At 51.0% G+C, this 12,682-nt stretch overlaps 1 protein-coding gene across 2 annotated transcripts in view; it reads left to right on the forward strand.

Annotated features, from left to right (window-relative positions):
* Nucleotides 1-12,682, forward strand: part of ANXA5 (annexin A5) — an 846,782-nt gene that overhangs the window by 422,674 nt on the left and 411,426 nt on the right. For both annotated transcript variants that reach the window (XM_086962217.1, XM_086962218.1), the window contains exon 7: nt 3,504-3,583. In XM_086962217.1, coding sequence (XP_086818343.1) covers nt 3,504-3,583 — 80 coding nt within the window. The remainder of the gene's footprint in view (nt 1-3,503; nt 3,584-12,682) is intronic.

Below are 12,682 nucleotides of genomic sequence, written 5' to 3' on the forward strand. Positions count from 1 at the left end.
TAAGTTAGCACAGTATATACAAATGCCCGAGGGGCACGGAAAACCATATACTCTAAAAGTGGAATGTGAAGTTCCTAGCAGGTAAGTACAGTACTAATAGCTTTTGGAATCGCTAGGACTTGACTAGGGAATCGTTAGATTACGACTAGGAGGCCTAGGGGACTCGGGTGCAGTGTGTGCACTCTCACGCGAGATGCGGACAAAAGTCTATGGTAGCTAGGAAATAGAAAGTTAGTGTTCTCGGGTGAACCCGACCTGGTAGGGAGAAAACGAAGATAGATTCTGACCCTTGGATAGTGAGGCTATGCTGGGGCACCGAAATGCCGAAGTTACCTAGCCCAGGGGCTGCAGCTGCATAGGTCTGAAAAGACGTCGGGAATCCTCGTAGACGGACCAGGAGCCGGAAGAAAAGGTGCTGGCCGGTGACCAGTGAAGAAAGTTCAGTTGGATCCAAGCCTGGATCTCGAAGATAGATGACACCTGAAAGCAGAGGGGACCAAGTTCGAGACTACTAGCCAGTAGTCAGTGGGCACCAGGAGGGCACCGGATGGTAGCCACCTCGACAAGGTGAGTGGGTGACGCTGGAGCTCGAAGATCTCACGGACCAGGAGGCGTTGTCGGCGACCAGGATGGAGGATCGAGCTGTCCCACGAAGATAGAAGCTGTCGGCGTCGCTGGACCCAGGATTGGGCAACAAAGCCTTGGCAAATTCAAGCCCACGCGGTGGACCTAAAATGGCGTCTGGAGTGGACCAGGAGGGTCCGGGGTGCCTCTCTTGAAAAAGGAAGCAAGGGCCAGCCTGGAGCAACCAGACCAGCAGAAGAGTTGTCGTCGGGCGTCGTTCAGAAGGCCACAAGCCAGCCGGCTAGTAGCCAAACAACGCGGTGCACAGCAAACAGCAGAAGGGCCCCACGCCGATCGTGGAGATGCAGGGGGGCTGACCTTCGGTGCTGGAGCTGCGCAGGGTCGGGGCTTCTCGGACCCCAAAGCACTCACCAGTGGAGGACACGGTGGGCTTGCAGTAAAGATGTCGTGCAGTCTTGGCGATCGTCGGTCCCTTGAGGTCTCGTCGCACTCACGGTTCTCAGCTTGGCTGTAGAGGTGAGTAGAGGTCAGAGGTGCCAGGGAAGCCGGGTCTCGTCGAGCTGGGTCGTCGGATTCGTGATGAAGGACTTGCAGCAGACCGCAGTGTTCTTTAGGATGGTGCCTGCGGATGCAGGGTGACTACTCCTTAGCCACAAGGGAGAATCTTGAAGAAGAAATCGTGAAGTCCTTTCGAAGAAAGTGGTATCTTGATTCCAAAGATGATCTAATTTGAACAGGGGGCCCGCTCCTATCTTTATACTAAAAAAGGGGGCTGACCCGGTGACTAGGTCCTGCCTATGGGTGGGACCAGGAGGGGGGTGGTTACACCCCTCTCCCCTGCCGGACTTCCCCAGGCCAGGGGCTGGTGTGCCCCTGGAACTGGTTCTGACTGGCCTATGCGTAGTGAGCACCGGGGTGCCACTCAGCAGTCACCTTCCTGAAAAGCCCTGCCTACCCAGGATACACAAAACCATGTCTGGGACGGTGCTAGCACCGCCCCGGACAGGAAACCCTTTGTCCAGGCCTCCCTCGCTGGAAGGACTCCCAGCAGCAGGAGGTCAGACTCGTGTCTGTGGTGGCAGCATCCATTTTGTGGAGCTGAGGCTTCAGTTAACTTTAACCGGGGTTCACAGTTACCTACATGTCGTGTCCCTCTAGAAGGGTGGAATGCTAACCCCGTCGCCAGAATTGGCGAGGGGTTAGTATTCCAATTCGTATGACACCTTACTCGACATGTTTTGATAAAGCAATACCAAAGTTAGCATTTAACCGCGAGGATTATAATGCACTTAAGAGTATATGGTATGCGTTATCATGGAACAGCTATTGGGACTTGATTCCGCAAGCTGCAGACAGGCTCAGCTCATGCCAGAGCACCATCTCACACGATTCCAAGCACTCTGCCTTCAGGATTGTCAAGGCCTGCCATAGGAGTGACTGATAGGAATCTGTGTGTCCATTTTAGGGCTAGGTATAGGTATACTACACCTACAGCAAAGGGTGATTACACGACTTTGCCCCAGCTGTCATGCAGCCAGTTGTGTCAAATTTAGGAGGCCAGCCAGGGGTGGCATAATACATGCTGCAGCCCCTGGCAGCCCTGGGTACACCTATGCCCTGAGTTACAGGGTCTGATAAGGTGGCCCAGTACCAATTGGTAGATGCACCTAGGGTACATGAGGTAATTTAGAAAGAGAACAGCCAGGCTGTGGGTCTGATTGGCAGGCCCACAGCCAGAGAAAGTCGTAAACCAGTGAAACAAAAGCAAAAAATCTGGGTGATCATAGGATTGCAGACCCTACTCTCCTACACGCACTTTAACAGTTCCCCCCCCAAGAGCACACAACGTGCAAAATGGGGGCATCCATGGCTTTCCTAGGAAACATTCCTCTAGAAGACATATGTAAAGCAGCTACATGGTCTACCATACACACTTTCACTAAACGCTACTGTGTAGATGTGCAAAAAAAGCAGCAAGCTGCTGTAGGCCAAGCTGTCCTTAACTCTTTTTCAAACTGCTGCAGCTGGGGCAGGTGACTAACGCTAGAGGAGATACTGCTATACAGTCTATGCTAAGATATGAATTCAGCAGCCCACATGCCTCGAACGGAAAATGCTACTTACCAGTATGCATCTGTTCTTGGCATGTAGGGCTGCTGACATTCATATTGCCCACCCTCCTCCCCGGTGCCTGTCGCAGCTGCAGTAATATTTGGCTTGGCCATCTCTTACTTTACTATACTCCATCTTTGCCACAATGGCGAAAAACAATCTGAGGATGGAGAGGATGCCCATGCGAACTGTAGTCCAGGGGATGAGTCACCCATCTCGTGATACTCGAAGACTTGTCCAAGACCACAAAGTGCAATCATCCAGACCCAACACTAGGCGGCTATCTATGCTAAGATATGCTCTCCAAACCACTGGAGTCAAGCTATCCTGGCTGAAGTCGGCTGATAGCCAGAAACCGGTCCTAGGATGCTTGATTCCGGTCCAGGAAAGACATGGCTTGGCAGTTTGGGCTGGACTGTTCCCATGAGGCACAGGGTCAAGGCTGATTTGCATATAGCCATGTCTGAACTGGGGTGGTGTGGAGTGCAAAAGAACGATGGATTTAGGCCCAGATCTCTGTAATGGGGTGAATGTATGACATTGTTCTGCATTCTGTCCATCAATTGTTGTTTTTGAAGATATGAAGGTCAGCATCCCTACATGCCAAGAACAGATGCATACTGGTAAGTAGCATTTTCCTTTCTGCTCTCTAATTACATTACAGCCTGCAGGTTTTTTTTCTGCTCAAATGCAATTGTTTGATAAATGAAAGTGGCAGGTTGTTTGTTATTATGTTAGTGGTAAGTGAATGAAAGTACTAATCAAAAGCATCATAAAACTCAAATGTGTTCTCTTATTTGTTGTAGAATATGACTCTGACCTGGAAAAGGACATTGTTGGTGATACGTCGGGCAACTTTGAAAGGCTGTTGGTTTCCCTTGTTCAGGTAATCTTATGTTGCATCCTACCTATCAGCTGTGATAATCATAGTCTATCAAAAGAAAATGCATAATTGAAGTGGCTTTGTACTTGAAAATGGCCCTATTAACATTGTTGGAGCTATCCATACTTCCATACTAATATTATAAGGAGAGAGCCCAAAACTTTGAGGGGAGTAATCTCAGTAACCCCAGCACCAATCACAACACCCAATACAGCGTTGGAAAGGGCAGTTGCAGCAGAAGGACATAGGCTATGCGGACAGCAACCATATACATTTAAAAGCTAAAAGAACCGTGCCAGCAAAGTAGTCCCTTGTGGGCGTGTCTGCTTTCTGCTGTGGGTGTGTGCTGAGTGTAGGAAGGTACATCCTGACTATGGTTGCCCCCAACTTTTTGCCCTGTGTTTTAGCTGGTTTTGGACATAGTCGACCTGGGACCCTGCCAATCAGGACCCCAGGCCTACTGCTCTCTCTTTAAAATGGATTCCATGTACCCTAGGTACATTTCCAATTGGTACTGGGCCACCTTATCAGACCCTGTAACTCAGGGCATAGGTGTACCCAGGGCTGCCAGGGGCTGCAGCATGTATTATGCCACCCCTGGCTGGCCTCCTAAATTTGACACAACTGGCTGCATGACAGCTGGGGCAAAGTCGTGTAATCACCCTTTGCTGTAGGTGTAGTATACCTATACCTAACCCTAAAATGGACACACAGATTCCTATCAGTCACTCCTATGGCAGGCCTTGACAATCCTGAAGGCAGAGTGCTTGGAATCGTGTGAGATGGTGCTCTGGCATGAGCTGAGCCTGTCTGCAGCTTGCGGAACCAAGTCCTAATAGCTGTTCCATGATATCGCATACCATATACTCTTAAGTGCATTATAATCCTCGCGGTTAAATGCTAACTTTGGTATTGCTTTATCAAAACATGTCGAGTAAGGTGTCATACGAATTGGAATACTAACCCCTCGCCAATTCTGGCGACGGGGTTAGCATTCCACCCTTCTAGAGGGACACGACATGTATGTAACTGTGAACCCCGGTTAAAGTTAACTGAAGCCTCAGCTCCACAAAATGGATGCTGCCACCACAGACACGAGTCTGACCTCCTGCTGCTGGGAGTCCTTCCAGCGAGGGAGGCCTGGACAAAGGGTTTCCTGTCCGGGGCGGTGCTAGCACCGTCCCAGACATGGTTTTGTGTATCCTGGGTAGGCAGGGCTTTTCAGGAAGGTGACTGCTGAGTGGCACCCCGGTGCTCACTACGCATAGGCCAGTCAGAACCAGTTCCAGGGGCACACCAGCCCCTGGCCTGGGGAAGTCCGGCAGGGGAGAGGGGTGTAACCACCCCCCCTCCTGGTCCCACCCATAGGCAGGACCTAGTCACCGGGTCAGCCCCCTTTTTTAGTATAAAGATGGGAGCGGGCCCCCTGTTAAAATTAGATCATCTTTGGAATCAAGATACCACTTTCTTCGAAAGGACTTCACGATTTCTTCTTCAAGATTCTCCCTTGTGGCTAAGGAGTAGTCACCCTGCATCCGCAGGCACCATCCTAAAGAACACTGCGGTCTGCTGCAAGTCCTTCATCACGAATCCGACGACCCAGCTCGACGAGACCCGGCTTCCCTGGCACCTCTGACCTCTACTCACCTCTACAGCCCAGCTGAGAACCGTGAGTGCGACGAGACCTCAAGGGACCGACGATCGCCAAGACTGCACGACATCTTTACTGCAAGCCCACCGTGTCCTCCACTGGTGAGTGCTTTGGGGTCCGAGAAGCCCCGACCCTGCGCAGCTCCAGCACCCAAGATCAGCCCCCCTGCATCTCCACGATCTGCGTGGGGCCCTTCTGCTGTTTGCTGTGCACCGCGTTGTTTGGCTACTAGCCGGCTGGCTTGTGGCCCTCTGAACGACGTCCAACGACTTCACGACTGCTGGTCTGGTTGCTCCAGGCTGGCCTTTGCTTCCTTCTTCAAGAGAGGCACCCCGGACCCTCCTGGTCCACTCCAGACGCCATTTTAGGTCCACCGCGTGGGCTTGAATTTGCCAAGGCTTTGTTGCCCAATCCTGGGTCCAGCGACGCCGACAGCTTCTATCTTCGTGGGACAGCTCGATCCTCCATCCTGGTCGCCGACAACGCCTCCTGGTCCGTGAGATCTTCGAGTCAAGCGTCACCCACTCACCTAGTCGAGGTGGCTACCATCCGGTGCCCTCCTGGTGCCCACTGACTACTGGCTAGTAGTCTCGAACTTGGTCCCCTCTGCTTTCAGGTGTCATCTATCTTCAAGATCCAGGCTTGGATCCGACTGAACTTTCTTCACTGGTCACCGGCCAGCATCTTTTCTTCCGGCTCCTGGTCCGTCTACGAGGATTCCCGACGTCTTTTCAGACCTATGCAGCTGCAGCCCCTGGGCTAGGTAACTTCGGCATTTCGGTGCCCCAGCATAGCCTCACTATCCAAGGGTCAGAATCTACTTTCGTTTTCTCCCTACCAGGTCGGGTTCGCCCGAGAACACTAACTTTCTAATTCCTAGCTACCATAGACTTTTGTCCCGCATCTCGCGTGAGAGTGCACACACTGCACCCGAGTCCCCTAGGCCTCCTAGACATAATCTAACGATTCCCTAGTCAAGTCCTAGCGATTCCAAAAGCTATTAGTACTGTACTTACCTGCTAGGAATTTCGCATTCCACTTTCAGAGTATATGGTTTTCCGTGCCCCTCGGGCATTTGTATATACTGTGCTAACTTAAGTATTTTTGTAAGAGTTTTGGTTTGTGCTTAGTACCCTGTCCTCATAAAGAGTACAGGGCTGTTGTGATCTTTAAATAAATAACTGTTTATTTTCATAACACTTGTGTGGTGTCCTTTCACTTGGTATTCAAGGGGTAAATGTGTGGTAAACAGCTGGCTTAACGCGCCCTCTCGAGTCTTTAGCCTTAGACTGCTCGTATCCACGCTACTAGGATAGCTGGTCTATAAGGTTGACTTACAACCAATCATCAATAAGGGTTGCTGGACTGATACATAGTGTTCACTAGAATAGTGAGCACTGCATATCAGGCCACCTTCTCACATTGGTGAGCAGCGGTTGGGATTTGAGCTTGCTGTTGTTTTACCACACGTATCCTAAGAATATCTTGTTGAAAGATCACATAAGTACTGTTAGGTACATATAACTAAAGCTTAGAATACTCTGAGTTCTACTGAACCAGCTGTTGTAGCTCCTCAAGGCTTAGCACACCTTGGCTGCAACTCTTAGCAAGGGATCAGTAGGTAAACACATAGTGTAGGTAGGTGCATCACTTACACCACACTAGAAGCAGCATGTCAGACAAAGGAGGAAACTCTGAGTATCCCCTTGTGTCAGTGGACCCTCCACAGGTCCCTTCTAAATATGCTGCTCTTAGCTTCCATGAGATGAGACAAGTGTGTACTCTCAGGAAACTAAAACAGGGGTCTAACCCCACCACTTCCTTTCTGATTGGTCTCCTAGAGGCTTATGATGCCAGTAGGGCTGGTAACCCAGACCCTTCTAATCCAGATGGAAGTTTGCCCTCCTTACAGGGTCCCTTTGATATCCATCCCCTCCTTGAGGCAGATGTTGCTGAGGATGAGGATGAGTTATCAGGGGATGAGGCAGATAAGGGACAGGTAGAAGTCAGCAGACTAAGCAGGTCCAACTTAAGCAGACATGAGCTTGGTACTGGGGGACCCCTGGGCCCACTCTCAGGTCAGCTTAACATTGGGAATGGACGAGTTAGGTCTCTATCAAGAGGCTCTAGCAGATCCTTTCGAACCAATGGCTCTCTCAACTCTTCTCACAGAGGAATGTCTTCCCCTAAGAGGAGAGTGTATGAAGCTGAAGAAAGGGCAGTCAAACTAAGGATTGAAAGGGAAGAACTTGCCCTGGCCAAAGAGAGACTTGCCTTTGCTAGAGAGCAACAATTGAGTGGGACAGTTCCCACTGGTGGCAGCAATAAACCTAGCAATAGGGAAAGGAGTTTTGATACAAAGCACCTGAATAAGATAGTGCCCCCCTTTAAAGAAGGGGATGACATCCACAAATGGATTACTGCTTTGGAGAGAGCCTGCACTGTGCAGGGTGTTCCCCAAAGTCAGTGGGCAGCTATCTTGTGGCTCTCCTTTGATGGTAAAGGTAGAGATAAGCTCCTCACCACAAGGGTGGAGGATGCTAACAATTACCAAGTCTTGAAGAATGTACTGGTTGATGGGTTTGGTTTAACCACTGAACAATACAGGATGCTGTTCAGAGACACCCAGAAAACTCAGTCTCAAGATTGGACTGACTTTGTTGATTGTGCCACTAAGGCTTTTGAAGGCTGGCTACTGGGTAGTAAGGTTACTGATTTTAAAGGATTGTATAATCTAATTATGAGGGAGCAAATCTTAAATAATTGTCAGAACCAGCTATTACATCAGCACCTGGTAGACTCTGAGTTGACCTCTCCACAGGAATTGGGTAAGAGGGCAGACAAATGGGTCAGAACCAGGGTTAGGCCTAAAAACCAGGGTGGTGACCAGAAAAAGGAATCAACCAAGCCTCAAGAGAAGGGTGGGGATAAATCCACAGAGAAGACTTCCCAAGGGCCCCAAAACTCCAACAAGGGTGGTGGGTCCCAGAACACTCCTTCTGAACAAAAGAAACCTTATTGCCATACCTGTAAACAGGTGGGCCATTACAAAAGTGATGCCAGTTGCCCTAAAAATGGTAATAAGGGAAATACACCCCCAGGTAATACTCCTAAACCTCCTGTTACCACTAGTGGTAATCCCCCAGGTGGTGGGAGTGCCCCCAAGAATGTGGTGGGCATTACTCTGGGCCAACAGGAGGACTATGGCTTAGCCAGGTTCCCTGACCACACTCTTGTCTGTGAGACTGGCATGGGGTTTGCCAACTTCACTACTGGACCCCACGTTTTGGGCAAGTATAGACAAGAAGTTTTAGTGAATGGTCAGAAAGTTGAGGCATTCAGAGACACAGGGGCCAGCCTCACCATGGTGAGTGACCATCTGGTCCCCTCTGCTCAACTGACCCCTGGTTTTACTTATCAGGTGACAGACATTCATGGAATGAAAAGAAGGCATCCCATGGCAGTAGTCAAGCTCAGCTGGGGTAATGTCACAGGGCCCATGAGAGTGGCAGTGACAGATAACCTACCTGTAGATTGCTTACTGGGGAATGACCTGGAACTCTCAGCATGGGCTGAGGTGGAACAAGAAACTCATTCCAGAATGATAGGCCTATCCAGACAGGTTAGTGGGGCAGTAATAGCTACAGCCCCAGTCCAAGCACCATTCCTCCCTGAAAAGGTTGGAAGGGCAGTGGTAGCCACTGCCCAGGCTCAGACAGACTTTTCAGAACAGGATAGGAGGGCTGTGACAGTCACAGCCCAAACACAGACTGAGTGCCCTCCTGAAAAGGTTGGCAAGGTTGAAATGGTCTCAGCCTCTACTCAGACAGATAGTGAGGTTGTGAAGCCTGAAACAATGGATCACTCCACTCAAACAGAGAGCATTGAGGAGGAAGAAGAGTCTTCCCCCTCCCAGACACTAGGTGAGAGCCAGCCTCCTCAGGGAACTGACTCTACCCCTGTTGAAGGAACTGCCCCAGAGGTAGTCAGGCCTAGCCTGGCAGAACCCCTGATGGCAGTGGACCCTTCCCAGGTGGGACCCAGTCTGGAGCAGGTAACCTGCACCTCTCTACCCTGCCTCAGTCAGCCCAGGGCTGAAGAGACCAGGGAGGCCAGTGGTGGACCCCAAAGGGCCCCCTGTCCAAAAGAACCCCCTAATCAGCAGATTAGGATCACTGAAGCTGGTAAACCTAGCCAAGTGAAAATAGAACAGACTCCTGAGGGATCCCCCTTAAAAGTAGTTAGGGAACTCCCACAGCTGGACACTGTTGGGCACAGCCAAACATGGGGCCTAAAAACCCCAGACCTGACCTGTCCCTCCAGTAAGCCAAACAGAGGGACTCAGCCTCCAGCTTTAGGTAGCCAGAGGCTGACCCTGAGAGCTCAGTGCATCTCAGCTAAAGAAAGAAAGGCACACATGATGAATGGTGATTGGAGGAAGTTGAGCCCAAAGGTAGAGGAGCCTCACTTCAGTACTCCATCCCAGCATCAGCCTTCTTCTTTCCCAAGACACACCAGAGACAGAGATTCCCTATGGTGGAGACCCTCAGATACCCTTAGGGTGAGGGGTTGCCTAGTGGACCATGACACAGGGGGAAACCAAGCCAGAGCTGGTCCTTCCTTATATGGCCACTTAGGTAATAGAGGCTTACCTGGACAAGGATAGCCTTATCTCCTTTCGTTTGGGGGGGGGTTGTGTAGGAAGGTACATCCTGACTATGGTTGCCCCCAACTTTTTGCCCTGTGTTTTAGCTGGTTTTGGACATAGTCGACCTGGGACCCTGCCAATCAGGACCCCAGGCCTACTGCTCTCTCTTTAAAATGGATTCCATGTACCCTAGGTACATTTCCAATTGGTACTGGGCCACCTTATCAGACCCTGTAACTCAGGGCATAGGTGTACCCAGGGCTGCCAGGGGCTGCAGCATGTATTATGCCACCCCTGGCTGGCCTCCTAAATTTGACACAACTGGCTGCATGACAGCTGGGGCAAAGTCGTGTAATCACCCTTTGCTGTAGGTGTAGTATACCTATACCTAACCCTAAAATGGACACACAGATTCCTATCAGTCACTCCTATGGCAGGCCTTGACAATCCTGAAGGCAGAGTGCTTGGAATCGTGTGAGATGGTGCTCTGGCATGAGCTGAGCCTGTCTGCAGCTTGCGGAACCAAGTCCTAATAGCTGTTCCATGATATCGCATACCATATACTCTTAAGTGCATTATAATCCTCGCGGTTAAATGCTAACTTTGGTATTGCTTTATCAAAACATGTCGAGTAAGGTGTCATACGAATTGGAATACTAACCCCTCGCCAATTCTGGCGACGGGGTTAGCATTCCACCCTTCTAGAGGGACACGACATGTATGTAACTGTGAACCCCGGTTAAAGTTAACTGAAGCCTCAGCTCCACAAAATGGATGCTGCCACCACAGACACGAGTCTGACCTCCTGCTGCTGGGAGTCCTTCCAGCGAGGGAGGCCTGGACAAAGGGTTTCCTGTCCGGGGCGGTGCTAGCACCGTCCCAGACATGGTTTTGTGTATCCTGGGTAGGCAGGGCTTTTCAGGAAGGTGACTGCTGAGTGGCACCCCGGTGCTCACTACGCATAGGCCAGTCAGAACCAGTTCCAGGGGCACACCAGCCCCTGGCCTGGGGAAGTCCGGCAGGGGAGAGGGGTGTAACCACCCCCCTCCTGGTCCCACCCATAGGCAGGACCTAGTCACCGGGTCAGCCCCCTTTTTTAGTATAAAGATGGGAGCGGGCCCCCTGTTAAAATTAGATCATCTTTGGAATCAAGATACCACTTTCTTCGAAAGGACTTCACGATTTCTTCTTCAAGATTCTCCCTTGTGGCTAAGGAGTAGTCACCCTGCATCCGCAGGCACCATCCTAAAGAACACTGCGGTCTGCTGCAAGTCCTTCATCACGAATCCGACGACCCAGCTCGACGAGACCCGGCTTCCCTGGCACCTCTGACCTCTACTCACCTCTACAGCCCAGCTGAGAACCGTGAGTGCGACGAGACCTCAAGGGACCGACGATCGCCAAGACTGCACGACATCTTTACTGCAAGCCCACCGTGTCCTCCACTGGTGAGTGCTTTGGGGTCCGAGAAGCCCCGACCCTGCGCAGCTCCAGCACCCAAGATCAGCCCCCCTGCATCTCCACGATCTGCGTGGGGCCCTTCTGCTGTTTGCTGTGCACCGCGTTGTTTGGCTACTAGCCGGCTGGCTTGTGGCCCTCTGAACGACGTCCAACGACTTCACGACTGCTGGTCTGGTTGCTCCAGGCTGGCCTTTGCTTCCTTCTTCAAGAGAGGCACCCCGGACCCTCCTGGTCCACTCCAGACGCCATTTTAGGTCCACCGCGTGGGCTTGAATTTGCCAAGGCTTTGTTGCCCAATCCTGGGTCCAGCGACGCCGACAGCTTCTATCTTCGTGGGACAGCTCGATCCTCCATCCTGGTCGCCGACAACGCCTCCTGGTCCGTGAGATCTTCGAGTCAAGCGTCACCCACTCACCTAGTCGAGGTGGCTACCATCCGGTGCCCTCCTGGTGCCCACTGACTACTGGCTAGTAGTCTCGAACTTGGTCCCCTCTGCTTTCAGGTGTCATCTATCTTCAAGATCCAGGCTTGGATCCGACTGAACTTTCTTCACTGGTCACCGGCCAGCATCTTTTCTTCCGGCTCCTGGTCCGTCTACGAGGATTCCCGACGTCTTTTCAGACCTATGCAGCTGCAGCCCCTGGGCTAGGTAACTTCGGCATTTCGGTGCCCCAGCATAGCCTCACTATCCAAGGGTCAGAATCTACTTTCGTTTTCTCCCTACCAGGTCGGGTTCGCCCGAGAACACTAACTTTCTAATTCCTAGCTACCATAGACTTTTGTCCCGCATCTCGCGTGAGAGTGCACACACTGCACCCGAGTCCCCTAGGCCTCCTAGACATAATCTAACGATTCCCTAGTCAAGTCCTAGCGATTCCAAAAGCTATTAGTACTGTACTTACCTGCTAGGAATTTCGCATTCCACTTTCAGAGTATATGGTTTTCCGTGCCCCTCGGGCATTTGTATATACTGTGCTAACTTAAGTATTTTTGTAAGAGTTTTGGTTTGTGCTTAGTACCCTGTCCTCATAAAGAGTACAGGGCTGTTGTGATCTTTAAATAAATAACTGTTTATTTTCATAACACTTGTGTGGTGTCCTTTCACTTGGTATTCAAGGGGTAAATGTGTGGTAAACAGCTGGCTTAACGCGCCCTCTCGAGTCTTTAGCCTTAGACTGCTCGTATCCACGCTACTAGGATAGCTGGTCTATAAGGTTGACTTACAACCAATCATCAATAAGGGTTGCTGGACTGATACATAGTGTTCACTAGAATAGTGAGCACTGCATATCAGGCCACCTTCCCACACTGAGGGCGTGGCAAACGCTGGGGGCGTGTGGTA

Source organism: Lissotriton vulgaris, chromosome 3_1, assembly GCF_964263255.1.
Source record: "Lissotriton vulgaris chromosome 3_1, aLisVul1.2, whole genome shotgun sequence".
In the NCBI taxonomy this organism is placed as follows: Eukaryota; Metazoa; Chordata; class Amphibia; order Caudata; family Salamandridae; genus Lissotriton; species Lissotriton vulgaris.